Genomic DNA, 22,044 nt, shown 5'->3' with positions numbered 1-22,044 from the left:
ACTCATCAATTTTGCAAAAACTCCCATATATCGCAAACAATTCGGAAAAGGAATATTTTGCAAAACTGCAACAGAAACAGTTTTTCTGCATTTACAGTCACATGACGTGCGTAAAAGTTGATCATTCTTTAAAGATGACGAGGTGTGTTTGGACAGAGGACGAGACAGTTCTTTATTAAACTCATAAAAGACAAAAGTATTACAGGAATACTGGATTATTAACAACAAAGAAATGCCACAATTCCTCAAGATCTTGAAGCAGAAGGAGTGAGAAACACTCATATGAGCCGCTCTCAGGATAAGGGTCTTTCCTTGACATTAATGCTGTGGAAACACGTCTACGTCTCCTTTGGTCAATAATAATGGCTAGTGCGGCGGCTGAGATATACGAACAATATCTCACAAAAGTGAGAACACCCCTCACATTTTAGCATATCTACTCAAGGGACAATACTATAGCAGTATGTATTTACTGTCCTCTGAAAATAGCTCAACACACAGTAGGGCTGAACGATATTCTGTTTTAACATCGACATCGCGATGTGCGAATGAGCGATAGTCACATCGCCGGAACATGCGATGTGAAGGGTAACGTTAGTAGTACCCATAAGAGAACGGTAGCACACAGTAAACACGAGTTTGTTGTATGGCTTTTTGCTGGGGTGACATACGCGTTCTGCGTGCCTGCACAGTGATTGGTTCGCTGTGCCGCAGCTCACCGCGCTCACAGCCAACATTCAAAAATGCGCGACGAAGAGGATCCGCCGCAAAAAAAAGTCAAAATCAGCTATTTGGGACTAGCCTATTTCGTCTACAAAAAGGAGGATGTTGACCAAAAAGAGGTAGGCTACTTTGCTGGAGTGTTATAAAGTTGTGGATGGTTGTCTTTTTTAAACATTCGTTTATTTTTCGTGTTCGCATTTATGAGGAAAAAACAATGTTACGTGATATTACGGACGCGACCGTTATGAAAGCGACACTAAAAGACTGCTTTAAAACTTTCACAGAGACCTCAAACAGAAAGCACAAAGCCTTTCTTTAAAACGAATTTCGTTTTGTATTAATTGTATCTTAATTTTAATCAGTATTTCATTATCCAATTTCCTGGATTTAATAATGATTAATAATAATTAAATATAGCAGCCAGCGCCTGAACCCGAGATTAAGCTATGATCCATGAACCGAAACTCAGCGTAAAAGGTAGCCTACTCGCCTCACACACCTAAAAAAAAAAAAAAAAAAGAAAGAAATATATCTATTATCTACAGAAATCTCTACTTTTAAACAGAACCATTAAAAAAATATAGCTATATTTAATCTGTATGAAAAGTGCATTTCTCCCGATCACTGCTGCGAAGATCGCGAGTCAGTATATTGTCAACTTCATCTTTACAGAAAACACTTGTTTATTAATAAACAATTAAAATGTCTCATTGTAATATTTTACATATTATTAATCATTACTTTTGCTGGGTCTAGGTGCCGTTTACATGAACACGTCACTGAATCAGCACAGAAAACATAATTTTTCAGGTCCTAGAACCCGAAGAACGTTAGGTCCTGTGTAGAACGTTCACCGAATTCTGAGAGAAATATGTTTCTGGAATAAAATATTAAGTGGCCTTTTTGTTACTTGTAATGAAGCTTGCTTATTAGTGAAATTATTAATAACATGGAATGGTAATTATTGACTTTAGACTGGATTGATGGCTCGCAATATCGCGATATATATCGTTGGGAAAAAAATATTGCAATGTAATTTTTTTTCCAATATCGTGCAGCCCTAACACACAGCCATTATTACTGTAAGATACTGTAAACCTACTAACATCCGTTGCCATTATTATTGGAATGATTATCACAAGAGGAAAAATTTAAGTTTTAGTTGCATAACATCGGTTAATGGAAACAGCGTCATTTTGCAATAGTTTTTTATCGACATTTAAAAAATATTGCAAAAGTTTTGTGCAAATCTGTGATCGAAACGCAGATACTGTGAGAAAAGAAAAAAAGTGTTTTTTGACCTTGGATGCAAGTAAACCTCTTATAAGAGACTCAAAAACAAAATTAGGAAGCTTTATAATAGCATAGTGTGGCTCTTTAAGGTTGAGCATGTGTGTTGTCCAGCGTTTGAATGATTCCTCGCATCATGTGTGTTGAGGAGAGCGTTCTGCTTCTTTACCAAGTCATCAGATCAACAATTTTTAGCAGAACAGCTGAAAAACCCACAAACACTCTGAAAGAGGAACTTGAGCCACACTAACGGACCAGAAGATTAGTGTTTTTAACAACATCTCTACAATAACACCCTAGAATAGTGAAGTTTTACACACACCAGAAAATGTAAAAGCCTAGTCTAAATGGATATTGTTAAATGATTTTTACATTGGAAGCTGTGTAAAAGAGCTTTGTTTATGTGTATTTAAAAGGGCAGATTAAACTTTCATTTCTTACTATCAACTTCATAATGACAGTATTTATTTGTGGTACACACAAGAAAAGCTAAATTCAGCAGATTTGGATGACATTAGGGCTTTTCCATTATGGCAGAAACACAATCGCAGTCGTTTTGGGCAATGTTGAGATCATGATTTGTTAACACAATTGCTTATTGACAAATATCATGTTAGGTTTGGGTGATATGACCATGTCATTTTTTTTTCCTGATAGTGATATAGGCCTACATCATAACATAGTTCAGGGTTTTTCCTGGGTCAGAAATGGTTGTGAACGAGCCTAGTGTTGACAATAAATCCAAGATCAATGCAAAGAAACAGTTTGCAATAAATCTCATTTAATTTATTTCAGGACAGGTCATAACATTTTTTGCAGGTCTAAAAAGTTTCATCTGTGTCTGTGCTATTTTCCCCCAGAAGTTATGACTGATAAACAAAACTAAAAATAAAGTTAGACTGTCTCATAACTTCCTCACTCAAGCGCTGGTCAATGTGGGATTCTGTTGTTGTTATTGTTGTTGTTGTCTCTTTAGTTTTGTTTACTGTGGTGAGACTGTGGTGCCACCTTGTGGAACAACTGATTTGTGCAAAACAAAGGGATAAAACTAAACTAAAATCAGCCCATGATTTACTCTCCCTCAAGCCATGACTTCCTTCTTTCAGACGAACACACAATCAGAGTTATATAGAAAAATTCCAAACTTTATAATGGGAGTCAATGGATGACGAGATTGAGCCCAAAACACACACACGTCTGGTTTGCTGTCTTTGTGACCCAACCCTTAAAGGGACACTTCACCCATTTGCATTAAGCTTTGCATTGTTAGAAATCCAGTCATACTATTGAATGGTCATGCAACATTTTTTCATTTTCCCCCGAGACGAGAGAAATCTGTATTTACCTCTTTACACTTCCTCCTACAATGACGCAAAAATCGTCATTTTGCGTCATTGTAGGAGGAAGTGTAAGAGGGGGGGATTTCTGTTAAGACTACAAGCACTAGATCCACCCTTTCAAACCCGCCCATAGGGGGTTGGACCTAATGCGCTAACAGACCTATCACAGATCAGTGCGAGTGCGTTTGATTTCAACGGCAGAAACCTGCAGAAAACACTGCAGGGACGAAGAAAGCTGAGTAGTAGGGGTTACCATACTCTATTTCCCGGACATGTCCGGCCGTCGAGATCGACAAAAATGTCCGGGATTCAGCTTTTGCTTTCTGCGGTCGCCATCCATTGTTTACATGCTCACCTTTTGTTTCAATCTAACTGAATTCACCCCGATTGGTGAATCTGAATGTAGTGTTTACATGAATGCTAAACAAGTGATCGGTTGATTTGCGTTTTAACATTGCTAAGAAAATACCTGCTCCTCCGTGCGAGATACGAGAACAGTGCCTCACAGGTGTCGGTCGTCAGTAATCACGCCACCGGCCTCGCACCGTTCTCCCGCGCCCCTCAGCCTCGTCCTGCTCGCCACAGTAAACATGATGAATGGCGACTGTAGAACGCAAAAGCCAAATCCCGGACATTTTGGGCAAACTCGTCACGGAGACTCACTCGTAGCCTAGCCTTGCCTTGTTGTTTAACTGCGCTCTCTTACCGGTAGGCGTGGCTTGGGAGTGGCCTTGTAGGGCAGCGAAGCAAGTGCATTCTGGGAGTTGTTGTCTTTCATCCACATCAGCCAAAAATACATTTTCTGGCTTTTCTCAGTCTAGAAAGCTCCAAATTCAAAAATAATTTCACATTTCTTCTACATAAATGACCCACTTTCAATACACATTCATGTCTCCACGGGTGAAATGACCCTTTAAACCTACCCATCACACACACACACACACACACACACACACACACACACACACACACACACACACACACACACACACACACACACTAACCTGATCCCTAAACCTACCCATCACACACACACACGCTAACCCGATCACTAAACCTACCCAACACACACACACACACACACACTAACCCGATCCCTAAACCTACCTATCTCACACACACACCCACACACACACACACACACACACTCTAACCCGATCCCTAAACCTACCCATCACACACACACACACTAACCCTATCCCTAAACCTACCCAACACACACACACACACACACACACACACACACACACTCACACACACTAACCCGATCCCTAAACCTACCTATCTCACACACACACACTCACACACACACACACACACAGGTGATTGTGATTGCTGATGCTCTCTCTCTCTCCTGCAGGGCGACCCCAGCTCTCTGATCGATGAGGACGCCGTGTGCTGCATCTGCAACGACGGCGAGTGTCAGAACAGTAACGTGATCCTGTTCTGTGACATGTGTAACCTGGCGGTGCACCAGGAGTGTTACGGCGTGCCCTACATCCCCGAGGGCCAGTGGCTGTGCCGGCGCTGCCTGCAGTCGCCCTCGCGAGCCGTCGACTGCGCGCTCTGCCCGAACAAGGGCGGCGCCTTCAAGCAGACCGACGACGCGCGCTGGGCTCATGTGGTGTGTGCGCTCTGGATCCCGGAGGTGAGACACTCACTCACTCACTCACTCACTCACTCACTCACTCACTCACTCACTCACTCACTCACACACACATACATATACAATTCAAGCAGACCGACGACCCGCGCTGGAATCATGTGGTGTGTGCGCTCTGGATCCCGGAGGTGAGACACTCACTCACTCACTCACTCACTCACTCACTCACTCACTCACACACACATACATATACAATTCAAGCAGACCGACGACCCGCGCTGGAATCATGTGGTGTGTGCGCTCTGGATCCCGGAGGTGAGACACTCACTCACTCACTCACTCACTCACTCACTCACTCACACACACATACATATACAATTCAAGCAGACCGACGACGCGCGCTGGGCTCATGTGGTGTGTGCGCTCTGGATCGCGGAGGTGAGACACTCTCACACACACACACTCACTCACTCACTCACACACACATACATATACAATTCAAGCAGACCGACGACGCGCGCTGGGCTCATGTGGTGTGTGCGCTCTGGATCCCGGAGGTGAGACACTCTCACACACACACTCACTCACTCACTCACTCACTCACTCACTCACTCACTCACTCACTCACTCACTCACTCACTCACTCACTCACTCACTCACTCACTCACTCACTCACTCACTCACTCACTCACTCACTCACTCACTCACTCACTCACTCACTCACTCACACACACACACATACATATACAATTCAAGCAGACCGACGACGCGCGCTGGGCTCATGTGGTGTGTGCGCTCTGGATCGCGGAGGTGAGACACTCACTCACACACACACACACACTCACTCACTCACTCACTCACTCACTCACACACACACAATTCAAGCAGACCGACGACGCGCGCTGGGCTCATGTGGTGTGTGCGCTCTGGATCCCGGAGGTGAGCGTTTCAGTGCTTATATCGCCAACAATATCGATATCGCCCGATATATGTTCATTTTTATTGAGATCGTTATCAGCCTGAGGCAGTGTTGCCAACTTAGCGACTTTGTCGCTGTTTTTAGTGACTTTTCAGACCCCTTTAGCGAAATTTTTTCAAAAAAGCGACTAGCGACAAATCTAGCGACTTTTTGGACAAACCTCAGTAACCTTCAAATGTTGCCAGTACTGTCCTGCGAGCGCGAGGTCTTGCTTTCTCCCGCCGTCACTCTCTCTCGCTGCGTCTACCCTGTTCAGTGAATGAGAGGAGCAGCGGCACCTTCATCTGTTGAGCGCACGGCTGCTGACAGACGTGAATGAGCAGTGTTTTTCCACGGACTTATCACTTATCTGCTTTTCTTTCGTTTTATATTTAAAGAATTTGGTTTAAAGGAGTCATGACCTGCAATTTTCACTTTTCCACGAGAATCAATGTATGTTATGATTGCCTAACGATTATACACTGGCCGGGAAGCCGATATTTAAAAGTGAAGCGTTCGTTTACCTCAGGATAAATAAACCAGCGCGCGTGCACGCGCACTCAAATACGAGATTTTGATTTCAGCCCCGTCTTGACGTCATGACGGGGCAGGATATACCATATATGGACACCGCAAACCTATGCCGCGGGAAGCCCGCCCCTCTCCCCCTCATATTCAGTTCAGTCGAGAAAGATGGAGAAACGAGTACACACCTGAGTTGCTCTGTGGTTGACTGCCAGAATCAACATGTAAATGTGTTTTCTCTCCCAAGAACGGACCAAGCTGTCAGGGACCAGTGGATTAAATTCATTTTTAATGACGCGGTTCCTACAACCCTTCCCACTGGCTTAACGTTATGTGTCTGTGCTAACTAAACATTTTACGCCGGAATCCTTCACAAATTTGAGGCAATATCAGGCGAAGTTGGCATCGAAGCTCGGGAAAAAGGGGCCATTTTCAACAATCAGACACTTGCCTGCAATTGAAACAGTAAGAATGTGTTTTTATTGCTCTACTCTGTGTAACAAACAGCAGCTAACTGCTAATGCGGCTATTGTATGCTAGCGGGAGTATTAGCTTCGAGGTAAACATGGGGAATGGCTGCTAACGTTACTTTGCAAACAACAAATGACTGAGATCATCATGAATTCGGCTATTGTATATTGATTGCCTAACGCTTATGTATGAGGCGCCGTCTAGTTTGTGTGTGTGTGTGCTGTGCTCGCGTCTCATATGAGTATGTGCGCGAGTTTGTGTGTGTGTGCTCGCGTCTCATATGAGTATGTGCGTGGAGAGTTCATATACATGTATGTGTGACTACTTAGTATGTATGCAAGCGTGTTTCATATATGTGTGCGTGAATGAAGTTTGATTTAAGCCCTAAACGGCGCCTCATACTTATACACTGGCCGGGAAGCCGGTCGCGGCCAGGTCGGGTTCATTCATAATTTGCACCATGATGTCATTTTGTAATGATATGCTAAAGCGTTACCTGCGGTGTCAACCCCCTCCTTCCTGCCACCAATCAACGCGCCCCTCATTTGCATTATTAAAATGACTGTCCACGACAGCCAAAATATCGCATCAGATCTCGCGAGACAATAATGCCTTCAGAAATAAGGGTCTGAGGAGCTCTGTGTTTATTTTTTTTCCACTTTTCTTTTTTAGAAGGGCCTGAAAGACTATAATACAGCAGTAGGTATCCAAGGTAATACTAGGTCATGACTCCTTTAACCATTTTAATTTACTTTCTTTTCTTGTGCTTAATACTTGTAATACTCACTATCACAGAACTTTAGTTCATCCGGTTCTCGAACTCTCTCAATTCAGATAATTTTCCACATAGGCCTATAAAAAATGTAGTCATTCGCTATATCATAGCTACTCGTGCTTGTCAGACAAAAAAAAAAGATAAGAAATGAGAACAGCTTTATTTGACCTTTGTTTGGTTTTCCACTGTGTAAAAGTTGTACCTGTACCTGCTTCCAGGTACTTTTTTTCGTATCACCTCCGGCGAGGTTCTAAAAGAGCTGAGGTAATACTAAAATGTGACGTGAAAACACGGCAGACTGCTGATTGGTCAGAGAGAATCGTCACTATTCACTGCGTCATCATTGCACACGCCAGACGGAGTATCCTGAATAAAAAACAGCAAAAACAAAAACAAAAGCATCCAAAAACAGCATACACTCGATTTCCTCCATTGTCCTGTGTGTGTGGGTAGCGGGTGTGTGTCGCGTAGAAGATTAAGTCACAGCAGTTTCCTGCGGCGTCGCTATGACGACCGGGTACTATTGTGGAGGTACTATCTGCAATGGAAAACGGAGCGAAAAGCGAGCCAAGTCGAGTCGAGTCGAGTTGAGTTGAGCTGGTACTGGTAATGGAAAAGCACCATTTATATTATATATTATGTTATATTAAATACAGTATGTGGAGCATTAATTTAGAGAGAAAACACATTAGGCAGGCAGAACGCAAGTACAAAGCGATTACGTCATGAATATGCTAATTGATGTATGACGTCATCTAGTGACTTTTAGGGAAGGCGTTAGCTACTTTCCTGGGAAAATAGTTGCAACACTGGCCTGAGGTGAGCGTTTCAGTGCTTATATCGCCAACAATATCGGTATCGGCCCATATACTATATGTGACCCTGGACCACAAAACCAGTCACAAGGGTACAATTTTTTTTTTTTTAAATGAGATTTATACATTATCTGAAAGCTGAATAAATAAGCTGAATAAATATTTGGCCGAGATACAATTATTTGAAAATCTAATGCCTTTCAATGCATATATCAGCCACAATATCGGTATCTGCTAATATATGTTCATTTTTAATGTTATCGTTATCGGGCCGATAAAAAAAAAATCGCTATATTAAAGCCGATAAATAATGGATTTTCTTCAGATGCACACTGTTCAACATGATGATTTTGAATTGCTTAAATATGATTGGAATCACTTTAAAAAAAGGAAAATACAGTTCAGTGCAACAAGTGCAAATCATATCGGCTACATAACATTATAATGAGAACATCATTATTGTGTGCTTGACATGGATTTAATGGTGAGGTTTTTGTAATCAGGCTCTCAAAAATGATTTAAAAATATGGATTTAGTTTTTATCGGCCAATATATCGGTTATCGGCTTTCAAATACAAAGAATTATCAGTATTGGATTTCAGTGATTGCACTTGTTTTGCATCGTGACACATTCAGGCATTTTTTTCCCTTACACAATTTCCCGCTTTCCTTCCAGGTGTGTTTTGCTAATACGGTGTTCCTGGAGCCCATCGACAGCATCGAGCACATCCCTCCCGCGCGCTGGAAGCTAACATGCTACATCTGCAAACAGCGCGGCTCCGGCGCCTGCATCCAGTGCCACAAAGCGAACTGCTACACCGCCTTCCACGTGACCTGCGCCCAACAGGCCGGCCTCTACATGAAGATGGAGCCTGTGCGCGAGACCGGCGCCAACGGGACGTCCTTTAGCGTGCGCAAAACAGCGTACTGTGACATTCACACGCCACCCGGGTCGGCCCGGCCGCTGGCAGGTGTGGGCGGGGCCAGCACAGGTGCGGGCGGGGCCAGCGCAGGCTCCTCCCCCAGCGAGGGCGAGGCCGAGGAAGAGGAGGATGAGGCGGGCGGAGAGGAAGATGGGAAGGGCTGGAGCTCGGAGCGGGCGAAGAGAGCTAAAGCTAAATCACGACTGAAGATGAAGAGGGCCAGAAAGATCCTGGCGGAGAGGAGAGCGGCCGCACCGGTGGTGTCAGTGCCGTGTATTCCTCCACACAAGTACAGGATATTTGCTTTTTTAAACAAATTATTCATTCATAAATCATTTGTGAGTTGTCGACCGATATAACGGAATTTGTAATTGTGTAATCATCAGTTTTTCTGTTTGGCCGATAAGTGTCAGAAGCGGACTTTTATTTTGCCGCTGTGTCGTGTTCTTTAGGAAATCTTATGAATTGCGCATTTATGCAAAGTTATAAGTTACCGACATTGGATTTTACCGATAACCAGACTGGCCAATAACTGATTAATTAACTGATAGTTTTTAAAATTAATACTGAATGAAAACAAACATAACACATAAAATAGTGCTGAACTTTATTTCAAAAATTGAAAAACGGTACTGAACCATGAAAATGTACAAAAGTACGCAGGATATTTGCTTTTATCAAAAAATTATTTATTAAAAAATTGTTGTTGTCGACCGATATTATGGAATTTGGAATTGTGTGATCGTCAGCATCGACTGTTACGTTTTTCTGTCTGGCTGATATGTGTCAGAAGCGGACTTTTATTTTGACAGCATGTCGGCTCTTTAGGAAATATTATTGTGAAATGAAATGCGCAAAGTTATTCGAGAGCGGAGATCGACCGATTGTGGATTTTACCGATAACCACAGTGGCCGATAACTGATTAATTAACCGATATTTTTAAAATGAATACTTAATTAAAACAAACATGACACACAAAATAGTGCAAACTTTAAAACACAAAAATGTAAAAATGGTACTGAACCATGAAAATGTACTGTACTTTTTAAATATAAATAATATTAATATATTGATAATATATTGAAGTGCTGGGCAACGATTAATCACATCCAAAATAAAAGTTTGTGTTTACAATATATATGTGTGTATACTGTGTATATACATGCATGTATATATTTAAGAAAAATGTGTTATTTACATATAAAATATTTATATATAATATAAAATGTATAAATGTGTATATATATGCAAATATTTCTTAAATATATACATGCATGTGTGTATTTTTTTTTTATATATATATATATTACAAATTTAGTAAATGTTGAAATTAATAATGAACTATACTTTTAATGACCTTAGTTAATGTTACAAAAGGACTCTAATTGTAAATATCTACACAAAGGCCAGAGCATTTAAATTACCGATTACCAATTACCGACACGGAAAAACTATCGGTATGGATTTTTGGCAATTAATCGGCAATGATTGCTGGAACGATCGGTTATCAGTGCTGATTAATCTGCAAAAATCCATACCGATAGTTTTCCGTGTTTCATCCCTAGCTGGAGCGGCTGAGAAGTACGAGAGCGCCCTCTAGAGGCCAAATAAAACCATCACTGACGCCTCGTGGAGTTTTTGACACAGCCGATCTGTCGGTCGACCTCTGTTCAAGAGCACTGGTGTGGAGTTGAGTGTGTGGTGTCTTCTGGTTTAGATTGAGTAAGATCACCAGTAACCTGACGGTGCAGAGGAAGAGTCAGTTCATGCAGAGACTGCACAGCTACTGGACGCTGAAGAGACAGAGTCGTAACGGCGTTCCTCTCCTGCGGCGCCTGCAGACGCACCTGCAGTCCCAGCGCAACGCCGAGCCGCTCACCCCCACGGTCAGTGCATCACAGACACACTCACAGACACTCAAACAGCTCAACTGTACAAAAAAAAGTAACTTGAGAAAGTAAAAAAAGTAACTTGAGAAAGTAAAAAAAGTAACTTGAAAAAGTAACTTGAGAAAGTAAAAAAAGTAACTTGAGAAAGTAAAAAAGTACCTTGAAAAAGTAACTTAAGTAAAAAAGTAACTTGAAGTAAAAAAGTAACTTGAGAAAGTAAAAAAAGTAACTTGAGAAAGTAAAAAAAGTAACTTGAGAAAGTAAAAAAAGTAACTTGAGAAAGTAAAAAAGTAACTTGAGAAAGTAAAAAAAGTAACTTGAGAAAGTAAAAAAAGTAACTTGAGAAAGTTTAAAATGTAACTTGAAAAAGTAACTTGAGAAAGTAAAAAAAGTAACTTGAGAAAGTAAAAAAGTAACTTGAAAAAGTAACTTAAGAAAGTAAAAAAGTAACTTGAAGTAAAAAAGTAACTTGAGAAAGTAAAAAAAGTAACTTGAAAAAGTAAAAAAGTAACTTGAGAAAGTAAAAAAAGTAACTTGAGAAAGTAAAAAAAGTAACTTTCAAAAAAAGTGACTTGTATCAAGCATTGAAATGGCTGGTAACTTGAAGTAAAAAAAGTAACTTGAGAAAGTAAAAAAGTAACTTGAGAAAGTAAAAAAGTAACTTGAAAAAGTAAAAAAGTAACTTGAGAAAGTAAAAAAGTAACTTGAGAAAGTAAAAAAAGTAACTTGAGAAAGTAAAAAAAGTAACTTTCAAAAAAAGTGACTCGTATCAAGCATTGAAATGGCTGGTAACTTGAATTTCATACATGCAAACTTTTAAAAAGCACAGTGGCTTTGTGGTTTAGCAGGGTAACCGCCAGGGTTTAAAATGAACAACCGGCACACGCGGGTAACAATCAACTGTGGCCGGTAACGCTGTCACATCACCAGCCAATTTGGCGTGTTAATCATTATGTTTACTCCCTTTTCTGGGGAAGTTCGTGCAGATTTAGCACAAATACTCGTGAGTCATCATGATATATTAAAAACAGCGTATTGCGCAGAATCTGCTCATATCTGGCTCACTTGAACACACTCGTCACTACACAACAAATAACGGTGCGCTTGTTCATTTGCATTGAAGCAATAGCGAAGATTAAACCGCATTTAGTGAACAGAAAAGACATTATTTTCCAACCTCCTACATTTTTTTGATGTTCTTCGTACTGTATTGATCCGTCCACCTAAAACACATTTTGGGTGATGGAGATGAAAGAGGAAGGAGATGCTGGATGACAGGTTTTAGTTTGAGAAATAAATAAATGTATGAAATCCAAATTTTATATATGTATGGCAAGCCATTTTAACTTTTATTCATTTCCAGGATACTAATTCTTGATATCAACAATTACATTTTTATTAGTTAAAATGGTAGTTATTGATATCAGGAATTAGATTTCTACTATAACAATGGCAATTTTTGATATCAGAAATTACATTTCCACCAGTAACAATGCTAATTCTTGATATCCAAATTAAAATTTTGCTAGTTTAAATGCTAATTCTTGATATCAACAATTTAATTTCAACTAGTAAAAACTATAATTCTTGATATCTGTAATTGTATTTTCACTAGTGAAATGTCACCATAGGCTGCCATTCAAAATCCATTGTTGATATCAAGAATTTATTTCTTACTTGTTGAAATTCCAATTTCACATATCAGAAATACAATTCTTACTAGTAAAACCTTTATTTTTGATATCAAGAATTAAACTGCTAGTTGAAATGTCTATTCTTGATATCAACAATTGAATTGCTACTAGTAACAATGTTCATTTTTGACATCAATAATTCAGTTTTCACTAGTGACAATGTTAATTTCTGATATCATGAATGTGATTGTTACTAGTAAGAAAGCCATTTTAGATATCTGAAATAATATTGATATCAGAAATACATTTTCAGATATCAAAAATGAAAAATTTTACTAGTAGCAGTTCAATTGTTGATATCAAGAATAGACATTTCAACTAGTGACAATTGAATTATTGATATCAGTAATTCGCATTTTTACTAGTAACTGTAATTACTAGCCGCGTTTCCACTGTCGGGCCAGGGCCGGGCCAGGGCTTTAAACGGGCCGTGCCGGGCTAATAGCCTCGGGCCAATAGCACCGGGCCTGCGTTTCCACTGTCGGGCCAGAAGCTCCACAGCGCTTCACTAAAACACGCCCGTAACACGCCTCTCTGGAACAACGTCACACTAACCCATCCTTTCACCAACAAATGGAAGTTTTATCAGAAAACTAATCAGAAATCACTGGAAACAGCGTTGAAAACAAACATAAAAGCGGCCGTTTGCTAGCATTTTTTTGTTTTTTTTTGTTTACTTGAATATTTAAAATCCAGGCATCGATGTTTTACCACAGATTTACAATAAAAAAAGAGATACATTGATCATAATGAATTAATTTATGTCAAAATTGCACATTAGTCACTCAGAAATAAATTACCGTTAGGTCTATTTCACAAAAGAAAGAGGACACACTTACTTTTTCAGTCGCGTCTGTTTCTTTATCATATTTACATCACATTTAGAAAAAAATGACAATTTCTACAAATATATGCCACGACCTGAGGAGCTTTAGCAATCTCTCGACTCCCATACAGATATTTCAGTCAGAGAAACAGAGGAAGCTCCCGAAAAAAAGTTACTTTATTTTATGATAGTCCGGTTTAAAGAGACGAGACGTAGGCTATGACAGATAAAATAAAAACATGACTGTCATAGCCTTTAAGATTGGTCTGATTTCTTCAAGCGTTCGCTATGTTTTTTTTTACTATGCGTATCTTCAAGCGTTTACTATGTTTACTATGGTAACGGTTAGCGCGGATAGTCTTTTGCATCACAAACAGAAGGCATTCAAACATGAACGCGAGTTAAAAATTTTTTTTTTTAAGTCTTTAATGCTGACAGAATCATCCGGCGCTGGTAAACTCCTCCTCTGTTGGTAACCACTCCTCTAGCCCGAGCTGGCCCGCTTTGGCCCAAGGTATTCGACGGGCCAGAAATCCTGGCCGTTGGCCTCGAGTAAGCCCCGATCCAGCCCCGGAAGTGACAGTGGAAACGCGACTGGCCCTGGCACGCACTAGCACGGCCCGGCCCTGGCCCGACAGTGGAAACGCGGCTACTGATATCAAACTATATTTCTACTAGTAAGAAATCAATTCTTGATATCAACAATTAATTTTAAATGGCAGCCTATGGTGACATTTCACTAGTGAAAATATAATTACAGATAGCAACAATTACATTTTTGATATCAGCAATTCATATCCTGGAAATTTAAGTTAAAACGGCTTGCCATAGATATGTGTGTGTAATATATATATATATATATATATATATATATATATATATATATATATATATATATATATATAAGCTGTGACGAAGTTAATCTGGTTCATTTCTCCTTTTTTTTTGGCTAGTAGTAGTTCTGAATGGCTGTTAACTTGAGAATTTAGTAGCCGAATTGACCGATGAGTGAAAGTTCATTTCAGACCCTGGTGACCGCCATATTTCTGCTGTTCATTCAGCCGGTGGATCGCAAAGAAGCTTGTGTGAAACTCAAATGTGAGGTTTATCATTAGGCAAAACTTTTTGTTTTTTTCAAAACCTGTTATTTGAACTGTAAAGTTGTTTAAATCGTCATATTATGGTTTGGATGTTGCCGTAGACGTTGCTCCACCCAAATGCTGTGAGATTTTATTTGTGCAGGTCTTAAAAAGCTTAGATACCCCGACATGAGTCATGACCATGCTGGTCCGTTATGGAGAAACACAAGGATGACATTGTGTGTGTGTGTGTGTGTGTGTGTGTGTGTGTGTTCTCCCAGAGGGACGGCGAGGAGAAGCACTCGGTCCTGAAGGAGCAGCTGAAAGCGTGGCAGAGACTTCGGCACGACCTGGAGCGAGCGCGGCTGCTGGTGGAGCTCATCCGCAAGAGGGAGAAGCTCAAGAGAGAGACTGTGAGCCTCCACCCTCTCCTCTGATACCGGCAGAAACAGAGCAAGAGTAGGGTTTAGGGGCGTAGTGTCCGTGACGTCACCCGTAGGTTTCAGAAGAGCATTTCTGAAGCCCAGAGTGATAACAGAAAATGAGCAAAGGGGCGGATTAGCTGAGGTGACGTGACGCTAACCAGGGTTCCCACGAGTCCTTGAAATCCGTGAAAGTTTGTGAATCTGGAAAAAACATTTCTTGAAAGTGCTTGAATTTATTTTGTGCAAGAAGCTTTCTGGAAAAAATTCCATATTATTCCCTCCAGTCCGCTAATGTGTTATTTCGCCAACACTTCGTGGCCTATGCGCACTAGCTTGCTTGCTATTTTGCTTGACGCATTTACACGTCATGTTAAGTGTTTCCTGCGTCAGGTACTTTGTGTTGTACGTCGCCATGACGTTCACTCGCGCAAAACTGTGACAATGTATCTTACAAGGAAACACGATGTAACCTTGCTCTCACTTGAAATGTGTCCCCTCATGAAGTCCTTGAGTTTGAGGGTATTGGACCTGGAAAGTAATCCACCTGTCACTCAAGAGGCCATGCCCTTAATTATGCAGAACTTTAAGGCTTAATATAATTTAAACGGATGAGTTATAAAAAGTCGTCATGAAGGACAAAATTAACTTTATAGACCAAAACCACTTTTTGCACCAGGCTGTAAACATGTTTTTTCTGCTGTAAAGTTGGGCGTTTTAACACTAGCCTGTCTCTAGAGGTCCAATCAATTCCCCTGCAGTTAAACAACTTCAGGAACAAGAACAAATGTGGGCGGGGCTTGATTGTGTCCATGGGGAATTGATTGGATGACTGGATGGTTGTGGTTTGCTATAGAGCTGGTAAGTCCCGCCCCTTCCGTAAAACCCCGCTGGACCTCTAGGTTGAAAAATCGTCAATGCAAGTGAATGGGAGAAAATAATTATTTTCTGGTCCCGTTTGAATTTTGCCATGAATGTGAACATATGTTGTCTGTGAATTTTTTATATAATCTTTCATGTTACGAGTTTGACAGTATATTGTATGATTCTTCGGCTAGCAGTTGTGGAAAAGACATAACGAGAAAGACTACATGTCGCCTATGTGACGTCACCCCATAAAGTTGACTTACCCGTGGTTTTCGCCAACCTCAACGATTTTGTCCTCTCCCTGAAAGAAGGCGGTGAAGTGCACCAAAGACACAGCCATGTTTAGCGGGATCCGTGAGCTAGTGTCCGTGTGCGAGTGGTGTTGACGTTTCAAACGTGTCGAAAGCAGCGAGGAGTTGTAGTCCACAAAGTGCTCTCACACAAAGTCTAACCGTATCAAACTTCTACACGCTAAATTGTAGCATTCTTCACACGAAAGATTATATTAAAAATTCACAGACAACATATGTTCACATTCATGGCAAAATTCAAACGGGACCAGAAAATAATTATTTTCTCCCATTCACTTGCATTGACGATTTTTCAACCTAGAGGTCCAGGGAGATTAGCGGAAGGGGCGGGACTTACCAGCTTTATTGGCTGATCTCATGTGAGTGACGGGTTGCTCCTCCCACATCATCAGAGAAGAGAAGAGATGCTGCAAGAGGAAGTTATTCTGATTCAATATTATTAAAACAATGATGTGCACTGATAAATCATTTACAATAAACACTGCAGGATTATTTTAATTTAATTGAGATACTATTATTGTTTTACGAATATTTTGAATTAGTTTTTATTGTTATAATTTCTGGATCCTTTTTAATTTCAAAGTTTTTGTATGTTTTCGACTTTTTTTTTATTAGTGTTTTTTAATTGTCTATATAGTTTTTATTAATTTAGTTTTAGTTGTAGTTATTATTAGGGTTTTCGTTAACTATGATAACCTTGACTTCAATTAGAATTGTCAATTTTGATTTCACGGTAACTTTAAAGTTAGCCATTTACCAGTGAGGGACAACGTTAATGATTTACTTAAACTTGAAGTGGATGCTACTATGTTTAGCCTCAGACCAGTATGAAGTGTTTAGCCTCAGACCAGTATGACGTGTGTTTAGCCTCAGACCAGTATGACGTGTTTAGCCTCAGACCAGTAAGTGTTTAGCCTCAGACCAGTATGAAGTGTGTAATGTGTGTGTTCAGCTCAAGGTGCAGGAGTTGGCGTTAGAGATGCAGTTGACTCCGTTCCTGGTGTTGTTGCGCAGCACTCTAGAACAACTGCAGGAGAGAGACTCCAGTAACTTCTTCACTGAGCCTGTGCCTTTGAGTGAGGTAAACACACACACACACACACACACACACACACACACACACACACACACACACACACACACACACACACACACACACACACTCTAGAACAACTGCAGGAGAGAGACTCCAGTAACTTCTTCACTGAGCCTGTGCCTTTGAGTGAGGTAAACACACACACACACACACACACACACACACACACACACACTCTAGAACAACTGCAGGAGAGAGACTCCAGTAACTTCTTCACTGAGCCTGTGCCTTTGAGTGAGGTAAACACACACACACACACACACACACACACACACACACACACACACACACACACACACACACACACACACACACTCTAGAACAACTGCAGGAGAGAGACTCCAGTAACTTCTTCACTGAGCCTGTGCCTTTGAGTGAGGTAAACACACACACACACACACACACACACACACACACACACACACACACACACACTCTAGAACAACTGCAGGAGAGAGACTCCAGTAACTTCTTCACTGAGCCTGTGCCTTTGAGTGAGGTAAACACACACACACACACACACACACACACACACTCTAGAACAACTGCAGGAGAGAGACTCCAGTAACTTCTTCACTGAGCCTGTGCCTTTGAGTGAGGTAAACACACACACACACACACACACACACACACACACACACCTAGGATGAGTTGAGGGAGAGTAAATCATGGGCTAATTTTCATTCAAAAGTGAACTATCCCTTTAAGCGTAACCTAATGTGAAGCCGTTTTTGCACTGATAGCAGAATTAGCATTCATTATATAGTTCCCTGAATGCTTTAAACACGACCTCTTCTCTGTGTGTGTGTGTGTGTGTGTGTGTGTGTGTGTGTGTGTGTGTTCTCCAGGTCCCAGATTACCTGGACCACATCGAGCGTCCGATGGATTTCCAGACCATGTGGAAGTGTGTCGAGTCGCACCGCTATCTCAGCTTTGAAGCTTTCGAGTCGGACTTTCTGTTGATCGTCAACAACTGTTTGAAGTATAACGCCAAAGACACGGTCTTCTACCGCGCCGCGCTGCGCCTGCGAGAGGCCGGCGGCTCCGTCTTACGGCAAGCGCGCAGACACGCAGAGAGGATCGGCCTGGACTACGAGACGGGCCTTCATCTCCCTCGAGAACCGAGCCCGGACTCGCCACACGAGCGGGAGAGAGATCGGGAGAGAGAGCGAGAGCGAGAGATAGAGAGAGCAGCGTCATTCATTGTTGACGGTGAGTTGGCTTCCTCTCTTCTACATTTCATTCATTTCATATTTCTTCCCTGAATACCACTGTAAGACATACCTGAAAAACTTAAAACCATGTTTATTTCATTTTAGTGCTGGGCAACGATTAATCGCATCCAAAATAAAAGTTTGTGTTTACTTAATATACGTGTGTGTATAATTATTTTGTATATATAAATACACACACATGCATGTATATATTTATATCTCTCTTCACACTGGATATATCATACATAAATGCATACATATCAGCATCGGACGATATCGGTTCATTTTTAAAGTTATCGATATCATTAGGGGTTCAAGCATGAAATGCTGAAACCCTATTGTAATTGTAAGGATTTGTAAAACTGATCGTGCAGGCCAAACCGTAAGGCCTAGAAGACTTGAAACCTGGCCAGATGGTAGGCCTCAATTTGGGGACAACCTATCAGAGTATGACCCCGATTGGCCCATAGGTGGCGCTACAGCAACCAAAAGTACAAAAGCGCTCATAACTCTTAGACCACTGTGATCCCTGGCTCAAGGCGGACAAAATGCCTATCTCCAATGTCGATTTAGGCAAGAACATTTTTCTGCTATGTCGAATTTAGTCCAAAACCTACTTTTGCGAACTAGTCCCTGTTTTCTCGCCCGATCGGAACCAAACCAGTCTAGGACCATTCTCTGGACTCTCTAGATCAATAGTTATCGAAAAAAAGTTGAACTTTTGCATTTGGCTGGCTGTAATGGTGCGTTCACACCGTCAGGCGCGAGTGATTTCAATGTTAAGTCAATGCAAAGTTGTAAAAAATTCCTGCGGCGCGGCAGACGCGAATACGCCTCGAATGATTTTATGTAGTTTTTTGTGCATTCACGCGTTTGACACGAATTCGCGTCTGCCGCCCGAGTTGAAAAATCTGAACTTCTGCGTCAATTCGCGCCGCGTTAACCAATCAGGAGCCTGCTTGCTGCTGTCACGTGGTGAAGTAAAAACAAAGTAAATATTTTATCACATAAAAACTTGATTTCAACATATGAGACATATTAATTTTGTATTGAATGCTATTTATTCCATATCTAAATCCAGATTATGAAACATTATTATTCTAGTGTAAAGACAACCAATATACTTTAGTGTATAAGAATAGTTCATGTCTGGACAGTGTTGTGTGGGGAAAGAAAAAAAAAACACAGGACAGGTTAATTACTTTTGGAGGCTGGCTCCATTTATCATCAATACAAAAATAAATTACAGATTATGAGGGCGCGGGACAGGCGGAAGGCCCGCTGAGAGCGGCCGTCATCCAGGCGCAGCTCCTGGAGCAAATGGTGAAACTCGCCAAACTGGGTTCGCCTCCGAAGGGTCTGGTGGACCCAAATACGGCGACGATGATCCCTACACTGCTGTTCTGCTCTCCTGAGCAAATACAGAGCGGTGACTCTCTCGATAAATGATCGATCAACATCAGACATCTTAGAAAAAGATGGCCGCCACCGGGTTTCAAAACTTTTGAAACTTTCGCCTCTGACGCGCGTAAATTTCGCTTCAAACTTTTGTTTTTATGCGCGTCAATTTCGCTCTTGGCGCGCGAATGGACACAAAGTGGTCAAGCGTATAACTAGACGCGGCATGCGCGAATTTGGCGCTCTGTTCGCGTCCGGTGTGAACGCACAGTAACAGGGTCATTAAGAAAAGGGGCGTGGCAAAATACACTCAAAAGCCTATAAATCCTAAAGGAAAACTCAGAACTTCACAAACATTGGTGAGCATATGTGTCATAACATGGTGAAGAAGCATGCAGAGTTTCATGCAGATCGGACCATAGGTGGCGCTATAACTGTCAAAAAGCTGTCATTCTTATTAGGGGTTCAAGCATGAAATGCTGAAACCCTATTGTAATTGTAAGGATTTGTAAAACTGATTGTGCAAGCCAAACCGTAAGGCCTAGAAATGTGAAACCTGGCCAGATAGTAGGCCTCAATTTGGGGACAACCTATCAGAGTATGACCCCGATTGGCCCATAGGTGGCGCTACAGCAACCAAAAGTTCAAAAGCGCTCATAACTCTTAGTCCTAGACTCGTTTGCCCTAGACTCTAGTGTCTTACACCACTGTGATCCCTGGCTCAGAACAGAAAACTCAGAACTTCACAAAAATTGGTGAGCATATGTGACATAACATCCTTAACAAGCATGCAAAATTTCATGGAGATCGGACCACAGGTGGCGCTATAACTGTTAAAAAGCTTTAAAACCCTATATTTCCTATAGTAAATTGCCTGTATTGGCTGTAAATGGTCTTTTCCATCTATTATGTCAGTGGTTACATGCTTGCTAAATAAAACTTAATAACTTTTGATGCTTTTGTGCTTAAAGGCCTTAACTGCTTGAACCCCGGTAAATGCTGCTTGCAGCTTTAATTTGTCATTACAGCTGGTGAATAATGTATTATTTCCTCCAGCTGAGACACTTCAGATTCGCACTGTTCAACATGATGGTTTTGAATTGCTTTAAATATGATTGGAATCACTTCAAAAAAGGAAAATACAGTTCAGTGCAACATGTGCAGCGCAAGTCTGTCATATCGGCTACATGACATTATCATGAGAACGTCATTATTGTGTGTTTGAGATGTGGATTTTACTGGTGAGACTTTTGTTTTTGTAATCAGGCTCTCAAAAAGTATATACAAATTTTGATTTAGATTTATCGGCCAATATATCGGTTATCGACCTCCAAATATAAAGAATTATCGGTATCGGCCAAAATCATATCAATCAATTCATATCAGTGCATCTCTAATCAATTTGCATTATTTTAATGGTAAAATGTGATTGAAATGTAAAACGGCACAATTATCATGGTCATTTTCAAATAATTGTGTTTAGATCAAATATCCATGATCAGGGGCCGGTTTCACAAAGCTGTTTTAGACCGGTCTATAGTGTTAGACAAGTCTATAATCTGCTCATAGACTAGTCTAATGCAAGTTAGACTGTTTCACAAAAATATAAAGACTGACTTAATTTAGACCAAATAAATTAGACACCTCTTACCCCCAGGCTAACTGAGGTCTAAGACTCTGTTACCTTGGCAACCAGCAGTAACAATCAGTTACATTACAAACAGCCAAAAGAAAAGGGAAAATGGCTCATAATTTAAACATTTCTTCTTGTTTCTACATTCTCCGCTAAATTTCCCAAGTAAAAATGTCCTTGTAACTGTTAAA

At 40.9% G+C, this 22,044-nt stretch overlaps 1 protein-coding gene across 1 annotated transcript in view; it reads left to right on the top strand.

Moving 5' to 3' along the window:
- brpf1 (bromodomain and PHD finger containing, 1) overlaps positions 1–22,044 on the top strand; it is a 51,942-nt gene that overhangs the window by 8,663 nt on the left and 21,235 nt on the right. Inside the window, exons 4-9 of the mRNA XM_079896305.1 lie at positions 4,714–5,001; positions 9,177–9,712; positions 11,142–11,310; positions 15,194–15,325; positions 17,465–17,593; positions 18,457–18,820. Coding sequence (XP_079752431.1) covers positions 4,714–5,001; positions 9,177–9,712; positions 11,142–11,310; positions 15,194–15,325; positions 17,465–17,593; positions 18,457–18,820 — 1,618 coding nt within the window. The remainder of the gene's footprint in view (positions 1–4,713; positions 5,002–9,176; positions 9,713–11,141; positions 11,311–15,193; positions 15,326–17,464; positions 17,594–18,456; positions 18,821–22,044) is intronic.

The sequence above is a fragment of the Squalius cephalus genome (genome assembly GCF_949319135.1).
Source record: "Squalius cephalus genome assembly, chromosome: 16".
Taxonomy (NCBI): Eukaryota; Metazoa; Chordata; class Actinopteri; order Cypriniformes; family Leuciscidae; genus Squalius; species Squalius cephalus.
This window is presented reverse-complemented; position numbering and strand designations above follow the sequence as displayed.